The sequence below is a fragment of the Strongylocentrotus purpuratus genome, unplaced genomic scaffold, assembly GCF_000002235.5.
Source record: "Strongylocentrotus purpuratus isolate Spur 01 unplaced genomic scaffold, Spur_5.0 spur5_scaffold_6, whole genome shotgun sequence".
Taxonomy (NCBI): domain Eukaryota; kingdom Metazoa; phylum Echinodermata; class Echinoidea; order Camarodonta; family Strongylocentrotidae; genus Strongylocentrotus; species Strongylocentrotus purpuratus.
In genome coordinates, this window is record NW_022145612.1 from 36,198,725 (window position 1) to 36,209,546 (window position 10,822).

At 40.3% G+C, this 10,822-nt stretch overlaps 1 protein-coding gene and 1 long non-coding RNA gene across 2 annotated transcripts; both read left to right on the plus strand.

Annotated features, from left to right (window-relative positions):
• Positions 1-2,112: 2,112 nt before the first annotated feature.
• Positions 2,113-3,145, plus strand: LOC115919168. Its single transcript, XR_004061735.1, has 2 exons — positions 2,113-2,300; positions 3,035-3,145. It is a non-coding gene; the product is annotated as an uncharacterized LOC115919168 (long non-coding RNA).
• A 1,097-nt stretch (positions 3,146-4,242) lies between these two features.
• On the plus strand, positions 4,243-8,526 carry LOC115919167. The gene is made up of 2 exons (XM_030972233.1): positions 4,243-4,896; positions 7,476-8,526. Exons 1-2 carry the CDS (start codon positions 4,587-4,589, stop codon positions 7,940-7,942), a joined length of 777 nt encoding a protein of 258 aa, XP_030828093.1. The 5' UTR covers positions 4,243-4,586; the 3' UTR covers positions 7,943-8,526.
• The last annotated feature ends 2,296 nt before the right edge of the window (positions 8,527-10,822 follow it).

Genomic DNA, 10,822 nt, shown 5'->3' on the forward strand with positions numbered 1-10,822 from the left:
TTTTTGTTGACTTTTTTGGGGGAGGTTAGTATTTATATGAAATAATTGAATTCAATCATATTTTCTGTTTATTTTGTTGTAATCTATTTACCTCACTTTTTTATACCAGATCTCAAGAGTGTTAGGACATCCAAAGCAAAAAGTGACCAGCCAGAGCTGAAGACACCCATGAAAATTCCAGGTACAGTATATGAATATGTTAACTACATCGTCCATAGCCATGAACCATTAGATACTAGTGTTTCTTCTTTTCACCTGTATTAACCTATTTTTCGGGCTCTTTAGTTAGACAATGTATTGTAATGCCCTCCTATAGCTCATCAATACACCAAAGAGTTCATTCCTTAATAGAATGGATATAATTTTTCATTGGAATCTGACTATTTTACTTTGTTCCGTAACTTCTCTATGTTCAGATTATGACATAAATTCGAGGAATTTAGCTGTTTGGAACTGTTTGAAAATTTGTTGGTTTCTTACCTGAGGCTGGCAATGCTGTAATAATAATGTGTAAGAAATCCCATGATCACCCTAGTTACAATTTTTTTTAAATAGTTTTTAAAAAAAAATCCTTGAGTACATATGATTGTACTTTGGGGTTAGCCCAACCTACTAATAACAACTTCAGTCTAAAAATGCATAGCTCTCAAATTACATCTTCTTTCATATGAGAGCATTATCTACAAACACCTGCAGAAGGCTGAAAGGAGCTTTAATGGATGCCCTTGTTCATTGTTTCAGATCCATCAAATGTAGAGGAAGAAAACGACAAAATCGAGAGGCTAAAACACAACAGATCACCGCGGAAGAAAGCTTCTCAATACATGGAAGATACTGCTTTGTCTAGATATAACTGGATAAGGAATACAAAGGAAGATGGCAGCAAAAGAAGCATCTCCGAGGTGCTTGATAGATACCCTCGACTCCTTGATCATGTAAATATGAATACTTTACTTTAAAAAAGGATTTGTTAGGGCTGTGAACGTTAAGTTCTAAAACCATGTAGAACTTGCACTTCCTTACTTAGGAATGCATTGTTCTGGGAATGATCGAGTGACCTCTATTTTCTAAGGAAAAGTACATGAAGTATGAACTCTTCAGTCAATTTTGCCTCCAAATAATCCTATTAGAGGAAGGTCTATGAGGAAATCAATGTGTGGAACACTATATATTGGCATGGATGTGATAAGCACCGGTTTCTTTGTTAAATTTTTAGATGAATATGACAATGTTGTTTAAATTCTTGGTTGTAGTATTGTTGGAGCGAGAATTCAAACTGTGCAGTCATGAAAAATGATTTGTTTATACAGTGGAATCCTGATATAACGAACAAAGATACAGTGAAATCCTGATGAAATGAATGCAAGTTTTACAGTCCCAAATCCTTTTGTGTTTTTTTGTATGTTATTGTTTTGCAATATTGACATTTATAAAAATTCATTGCAACAGAGTAATTTCTTGGGTCCTATAGGGACTTTGTTAAAACAAGGTACGATCCACAAGGAAAAGAAACATTGCACTCACAAAATGCAAGGCTTAATTGGCCATGGTCGAGTTTGCACATTCGCCTCACAAACGGCTAAACCCCCATTTAGGTTTAAATTGGGCTTCAGTGAATAACCATTTTGCTTTTTGCTGTAACATTGATAGGTTTATATTATCTTATCTTATGAACACAGATTGTTTAATCTTTGTTTTTAGGAAAAATACTCCAAAAAAGATGAGAAAATTGACACAAAACAGGTGAGAAACATAACGACTTTCAAATCATGACCATTATTCAAACAATTCATGAAGATTTAGTCGATTGTTGGTATGTTTTAGAGTGATGTTTGCACAGCCTAATCTATTTTGGCATAGTTTTTTCAATCATTTAATATACTATTGCATTCATTATGCAAATTAGTAGTTATCTGCGGTTGGTAGTGGAGGTCAAGTAAAAAACAAAAAATCACATTTCTTCTGATCCCATATGTAATGCGACATATTTTTCACTTTATGGTAAGGATAATATTCCTTGATACCCATGACATTGATTCCTGTGTGCACTTAAAGTAGATGATCTTAATATATTATGGGGTCATATGGCAAGAGGTCAAAGGTCACACCTAATGTGTAAAGGCACTTCATACACTGTGCGGTTGTAATTGTCTATTTGGCATTCCATAATTTTATCGTCTGCGAAGATTGTAATTTTTGGCCCAAAACTGGGGCACGTTATGGCGATGGAAAAGGAATTGCATCGTTAATCGGCATATTATTTATGCCTGCCTGAGACTTTGGTAACAAGTGGCACAGTGGTAAGCATAAATAGAACTTTTAGGTTTAATTTCAAGAGAACTCGCTCAGTATGCATACAGCAATCAGTGTTATCCTACTGTAGAACTTCAATAGCTCGTGTATCAGATTGATGCATTGTACGCATAGTGTGCAGGTCTTTGTGTAGTACTATAATTATGAATATTTGTTTGTATGGAAATATACAGAAACTCTTAATCAGTATCGAATTTATTGTGTAATGATAACTCAACTAGATTAAACTCAAACCTCAGTCCTGAGGAAATAAGCACTCAAATACGCCAAAACTTGATATAAGATGGTTGACATTACATTTATTGCTCACATAACATTTTTGCAATTACATTGTCTATTTAAGCTGTTTTCGACACCCATTGTATACAGTTAAATACGTTTACAAATATTCCTTATTTGTAGGATATCAGTTTAGAGTTTATTTCTAATTTTCACAACACTTAGTGTATTAAATACTGGACAGTATTGCTATTATGATAATTTAAGTCCAATTACTTTAAATTGAAGTTAATTGTTATTCACCTTAGTATAATGTTTAGACTCATAATACAGTGGAACCTTATTATTAAAGGCACTGATGTGGCAGACTTTACCTATAACAATGTATCTTCTCTCGTCCCAAGTGCCTCGTTATAATGCAGTTGCACTGTAACATGCTTTGATATGATGATATACTTATGTTGGATTTTGTTCATTTGTTCATTTGTTTGTTTGTTTATAGTTTTTACGGGAATCTAAGGAACAAAGTGAATCAGCAAGCCAAAGAGTCAGCTTTGACCATGATGAAGAGACTAGATTCAATAAAGCTGTTTTGACTATTGTTTACCCAGTATGAGAACACGTGCGAGCTTTCGTTTGTTTGTCGTCGTAGTCCGGGCAGGCACATAATGATATTTGCAAACAAATGTTAGTGCAATATCTTTAGACCTGGTACCTGTGTGCACGTGGTGGAGTATAGTTGATCTGATTTTTGGGATTCCAAAGGTCACAGAGTTAATTGCAAAATCATTTTGAGTACGTCTTTGGATGCGTTAATGAGCTGCTTGCCATAGATGTAATTGTCTCCTTTGTTTTCCACACTTTGAACAAAGTGAAAATTGCTTCTATCATAATGTAGCATTCCGCCTCCATAATGTTGATGTAAACTCATTTAAACAACATTGTAACCTCTTTTCTAGTACCATAACTAGCATTCCCTCAACTCATGCTTGCCAGCAGGTTCCATGTGCATCAAGTGTTCACACTTCCACTACCATCGGCGATTCTAACAATTCAAATGTCACCCTTGGTAATTCCATCTCATGTACGGATGTAGATGCCCTCTCTAATCTTAGCAACGCTCCATGTGCTCCACGTGCATCAAGTGTACACACTCCTAGTACCATCTGCGATTCCAGCAAGTCAATTGTCACCCTTGGTAACCGTATGTCATCTACGGATGTAGATGCCCTCTCTGATCTTAGCAACGGTCCAAGTGCTCCACGTGCATCAAGTGTACACACTCCTAGTACCATCTGCAATTCCAGCAAGTCAAATGTCACCCTTGGTAACAGTATTGCATCTACGGATGTAGATGCCCTCTCTGATCTAAGCAACGGTCCAAGTACTCCACGTGCATCAAGTGTTCGCACTTCTAGTATCGTCAGTGATTCCAGCAAGTCAAATGTCACCCTTGGTAACAGTATTTCATCTACAGATGTAGATGCCCTCTCTGATCTTAGCAACGGTCCAAGTGCTCCATGTGCATCAAGTGTACACACTCCTAACACCCCTAGTACCATCGGCGATTCCAGCAAGTCAATTGTCACCCTTGGTAACCATATGTCATCTACGGATGTAGATGCCCTCTCTGATCTTAGCAATGGTCCAAGTGCTCCACGTGCATCAAGTGTACACACTCCTAGTATCATCGGTGATTCCAGGGAATAACGTGATCATAATAAATGATCAGAGTCATTCTGGGAGAGTCAAGGATAGACAAAACAATTGCTGGCATAGGCCAGAAATAGCGCGCGCCTTTTACAGCTGTTTAAGCGGTGCCTTTGTGAGACAGCGACATGTGAAATTTACCTCTGTAAAGAAACCGAAAATGCGCACAGCCAGTGAATCTACAACGGTGGAGTTATGCGCGCAGTAAGCGTGGGAACGCCGTGTGCAAGATTTTCTCACTTTCGACTTTATCTCCGCTCGGAGAAGTCCTTTTTCGAGAAGGCTCTACAATTGAGTATACAGATAAGTCTAAATAACGAGAGGAAATCCCAGTATATCGAAAGATGGGAAAGCGGAAATCAAGCCAGAGCCGGGTGGCCCGCCAACCAAAGATTGCTAGGCCTAGACAGTCTACAAGATTAAGGCAGTCTAGCAACGACACCACTCAAGACGTACTCGGCACCTCAACTCCCCGGCGGGCGGGGCGGCCAAAACGGGCGAGGCACTCGAGCGGTAACCCCAACAGTGGACGCTCAGCCACTACCAGCATAAACCCGGCTCCGGAGACTGACGGACCACAATACAGTGGAAACGAGACAACTGGAGCGAACCAGTCATCAAGCCAGCCGCCTTCACATGCACAGCCAATGCAAGGTGAGGTAGACGTAGCTATGCAATCACATTTACCAGAAATATCACAATTTAGTGAAACAACAAGACATAGATTTAACAATCTTGGAAGCGAGAGGGAAAGCAACTTGGTGGTTTCCTTCCCCTCGATTGTACCAAACACCGGTAGCCTATACGCTGGCTTTCAATTACAAATTACACACAACGAGAGTGACACTAGGCCTAGAGCTAGTCATAATTTGAGGGATAATGAAGCCCATCCTCCCACACGGGCAAGCAGTGTCGGGCAATCGATTCAGTCAGGTGCTATTGCCAGGGGCGGATACAAGACCGCCCCCAAACCCAATAGGGATCGTGGGCAACCAAGCGGGAATGGGCCACACCCCGGGGGTCGAGCACAATAAAGTTCACACCCAATATGAATAAGGGAAGGGCGCCATTTCGGGCCCAAAACTTTCGTGGCGGAGAATGCTATGAATTTAATTACCGGTCAGGGCAATGCTCTAGATAGGCATGCCGCTTTACACACGCATGTACCATTTGTGGTAACAAAGGGCATGGGAAAATCCACTGCACTGGAGTCCAACGGTTAAATTTCAAAGCCATCAAACCCAATAACAAATAATTGCACCTCCAGAAATGGGGAACAAATATAGAAGAATAATAAAGATATACATGGCAATTTGAAAGAAGATAATAACATAACGCAACAGATGAGTGACTTAATGTTTTTAGCACAAACACCAATTATAACCGAGAACTTAAAAGTTATGTTAAAAGACGTATTTTAACAGGGAGGCCGCAGAATTTTTGAAAAAAGGCTTTATTGAAGGCTTCAAATTAAATTACACAGGCCCCCGCATGCCGGCTGATATGCCCAATTTAAAATTAGTGGAAAATAACAAATTAGTAGCATTTGAAGAAAAAAAAAAAAAATTGAAAAGAGGTAAGATTGGGTAGATATTTAGGCCCATTTGAAGTTAGGCCACTAAATAAATTACGGTCGAGTCCTATTGGACTGGTGCCCAAAAAGGTGCCGGGCGAATATCGTTTAATTAACCACTTGTCATACTCACTCGGGTTTCAATAAACGATTTTATTCCGGATAAAGTTTGCAAGGTTGAATACACGAGTTTTGATAAAGCAACAGAATTAATTGTTGAAGCAGGCATAGGTGCCGAGTTAGCAAAAGAGGACATTAAATCGGCATTTAGGTTATTACCGATTCATCCAAATGATTTTGAATTGCTCGGGGTCAAGTTTGACGGCAAATATTATATTGACAAATGCTTACTCATGGGTATCAGATGTGCCCCAGCATATTTCGAATCTTTTTCTACGTTTATTGAATATTGCGTTAGGGAAAGAATTGGCTCCAACAAAATAGTGCACTATGTGGATGACTTCTTATGTGTGGGTTCAATACAAAATGAAGAATTAACATGTAAACAAGTTGTTGATACATTAATATTAGTGTGCAAAGAACTAGGCGTCCCCCTAGCCAAAGAAAAATTAGAAGGGTTTATTATTAGATTGATATTTCTTGGCTTAGAGCTTGATTTATTACTAATGCAAGTACGTGTACCACAAGAAAAATTGGTGGAAATAAGACGGAAAATCGGTAGGGCGCTAGCTCATAAATCAGCCACCGTCAAAGAGATTCAATCTTTGATTGGCTCTTTGAATTTTATTTGCAGAGCTGTACGACCGGGCAGAGCATTTTTACGACGGTTAATAGATTTAATAAAAGGGAAAAATGTGAAAAGTACCAGTATAATGTTGAATGAGGGGGCCCAAGTTGATTTAATTATATGGCTCGAATTTTTGAACCACCATAATGGCATATCAGTCATCCCCCAGGAAGGGTGGGGAGGAGATAACGACCACGTTTTGTACACTGATGCTAGCGGGGAAATTGGTTTCGGAGCCTATTTTGAAGGCAAGTGGTTTAATAACAAGTGGTCGTCGCGCGAAATTATCGAGGGTACGTTAATAGCATGGAAAGAAATGATACCCATTTTACTCTCCATCGCTGCATGGGGGGAGGAACTCCAGAATAGGAGAATAGTTTTGGATACAGACAATATGTTATTGAAGTTTATAATAAATAAGCAGACATTATTATGTTCGAAAATAATGGAGTTATTACGTAAATTTGTGTTGATCTGCTTAAAGAAAAATATTGTTTATAAAGCAGTTTACGTATATATATTTGACAATGGTGTTGCCGACTCCCTTTCATGATTTTAGATGGGGCGATTCCGCAAATTAGCACCAGGAGCACGAGACCGAGTATACAATGTGCAGATCAATTATGTGAAGTGCTCATGTTAATAACCAGAATGGGACTGGAGGATCAACCAGGAGTTACTATCCTGATTAGGCTCCCCCAATCATTAATATTGTCGTAACCCCCATCGCTGCTAGGTTTTACATGTAACACAGAGGAACGATTATTCCTTCCTTTTTCCTTTTAATGGAAACCTACTATCACATATTTTCATAGTAAATTATAAGTGGGAGAATAAGTAGCCCACGTGTATGATGATATGAATATGAATATAGAACACATTACTTTGGGGAGTTTTTCCATCCTGTTTCAGAGACAACCGGCGACAGGATCTGGATCGTAGGCGACAGCTTGGTCAGACGTGCCAAGCAGAGGGCGAACATGCTCAACCACCAAGATTTGGGAAGAGCAAGAGGGACGGTCCAATGGCACGGTCAGGGAGGAGCGACGTTACAAGACCTTCCGCGCCTGGTGGAGAATAGGTTGAGATACAACCAACGAGCACCTGCGCTAGTAATCGTGCATTTAGGAACAAATAACTTGGGCCTGAATGATGCCTGCCAATGCAGAATCGCGATCGATATGGCTCTTCAAATTTTACGGACAGCCATGCCTCGTACGCACATCGCCTGGTCGACCATCATCCCACGTCTATTCTATCATAGCAGTCGTGGTTATCGAACATTACAAGACGCCATGGATGGGGTCAGGAAATCGCTCAACAAGTACGCGAGGAGATTAATAGCCCGGCTGCCGAATGCGTCAGTTATTGCTCATTAGTTGGATCCATCCAATTACAGTTTATTTTTAAGAGATGGGGTACACCTGTCCGACAGAGGATCCGACGCTTTCATCGATAATTTCCAAGAAGGAATAGACTCGGGCTTGGGTATATATGAATAGAATATTTATATTCGCGGAAACGGGACAATAACACTAATTCGGCTATTAATGAGCCTTGTGGAATTTCGGACAGACTGGGTTCGATGTGATAATGGAATTATTATAACACAAGAAGTTGAGGAATAGCGTGTTGTAACGTGAGTTACATATTCAGATATATACGCCTTCATTTTTGGGATTCACATTAAATTTGAAATTTATTTAATTGCTGATAAATTAGAACCATATTTAAATTAATGATTGATTTTGATGTACTAGTATACATCATACATAATTGTTAAGCTAGCAGAGGGTGGAGTCAGAGTCACTCGGTCGCACAGTAGCTTCAGAACTACAAAGTGGGCCATAGGGGAATTTTCCCCGACAAAGGAAATATAATTATTTTGCTCGTTAAATTAAGCCACAATGGCAATATTGTCGGGTTTTCGCCTCTATCACTGTCTGGCTAGCAGCAAGAATAATAATATAAGATTACAATATGTAACGGATTGAATCCATGAGAAATACATGAAGTATGATACATGTCATATTAATATTTAGTGAAACAGCATGGGTCCATAGATGGTATTAGGAGGCAACCATGGCAAACCACGCCCAACCCCCCCCCCCCCCACAAAAAAAAAAAAAAAAAAAAAAATGTGGGTGGAGGATTTCTTTTACTCGTGATTATTCCATGGTTGGTTCCGATTATCACCACTTCTTATATATGCGCTGGTATAGTAGCACCGGGATAACATTGGGGATACTGCAGGAGATACTATCCTGTCGGTGGGTCACGTAAACCCCAGGTATCTGGGGTGATCGGAGGGAGTTACTACCCTTCCGCTGATCGCGTGACTCGAGACCCCACAAATATAGTGTTTCCATAACTATGTTAGTTATGCATTGATGATTTTGTGAGTATTGAAAAGTTGTGGGGATCATCCGTAGGAGATACTATCCTACCGGCAGGTCACGTAAACCCCAGGGACCTGGGGTGATCGGAGGGAATTACTATCCTTCCGCTGATCGCGTGACTCGAGATCCCACAAATATAGTGTTTCCATAACTATGTTAGTTATGCATTGATGATTTTGTGAGTATTGAAAAGTTGTGGGGATCATCCGTAGGAGATACTATCCTACCGGCAGGTCACGTAAACCCCAGGGACCTGGGGTGATCGGAAGGAGTTACTATCCCTCCGCTGATCACGTGACCGGAGATCCCTACAATTTTGAGTTTCACTCATGGTACATGTACCCTTAAGATTGTTGAATCATATCACGTTTATACATTATTGTCGAATTGTTTATGGTGGACCCTCTTTATTGTGGTTATAAGATTTTGTTATTGCTTTTATGCATGTTACTTGTTTTACTTTGACTTTCCTACTTTACATGTTTTGAGGAAAAGGACTCCTAGTTTCGGAGCGGAATAAATGTCGAGCAAACTGCAAATCAGTCTAAAGTTGTCTTCTTCCTAGAATCAAATGTCACCCATGGTAACAGTATTGCATCTACGGATGTAGATGCCCTCTCTGATCTTAGCAACGCTATTGTTAGTATTCTCTCAAGTACCAGTCTTGGCCCTGATGATTCATATCCATCAGTTGATGTCAGTACATCTATATCAACTCCATCCTACTCTGATGAAAATATCAATTTACAGCCAGAAGACTTCCTCGTAGATGGTGAGGGTACACCACTATTTGAGCAACCAGTTAAGTCTCCAAAGAGCCGTAATTTTCATGTCAAGAAACAGAGGAATAGTGGAAATTCCTATGTCACTGAGAAAACCAACAGGAAAATTGAGGGAAGAAGAAATGCACCATTTGTACGAAACTGCAAGGCTTGTAGGTTGTGAAGTTATCAATGTCAAGAGATCAGTGATGAAGAACGAAAGGACATAAGACAGCATTTCTATGACCTCAATGATCTCCAAAAACAAAGAGAGTGGATCGCAAGGCACCTAGAGATCTGAGATGACATGAGAAAAATGGTCTTCTATTTTCTGCCTTCAACCACGCACCCTCATCAGAAACGCCAAGTATGTAAGACTATATGTTCACCAACACTATTGCAGTCTCACATCGACAAGTGCGTACCGTGCTTGAAAAATGCATGCCATGTGGAATTCTGGACACAGACAGACGAGGAGGAAGGCAGGCACCACGCAAGGTTCGGGACGAAGCCTTGAGAGAGGAGGTGACCAAGCACATCAATAGGTTTCCTCGAGTTGACTCCCATTATTGTCGAGCTAATTCTACCTGCCACTACTTATCTTCCGACTTGTGTGTATCCACCATGTACAAGATGTATCGCTCAGACCACCCCGAAGGAGCATCTTGTAGTCTCTACTTGTCAACCCTTAAAGGTATGAATTTGAAGTTCCATCGGCCCAAAAAAGACCAGTGTGGGCTCTGCGATTCATTCCACAGAGGCACCCCAGAGCAGAAAGCGAGCCTACAGATTGAGCATCAACAGCACATTGCTGAAAAGGAAGGTGTTCGGCAGAAGAAGCAGGCAGCTAAAGAGAAAGCACAGGCTGATCCTACTTACTGTGCTGCAGTGTTTGACCTGCAGCAAGTGATCTACCTGCCTCAGTCCATGCGAGCCAAAATTTTCTACAAAAGAAGACTGGCCAACTACGATTTCACCATCTATAATCTCGGAACGCGGGAGGGCCATTGCTTTCTTTCGCATGAAGGTCAAACAGGTCGTGGTGCCTGTGAGATTGCGTCTTGCCTGAAGAAATTTCTTGAATGGCAAGATGCAAAGG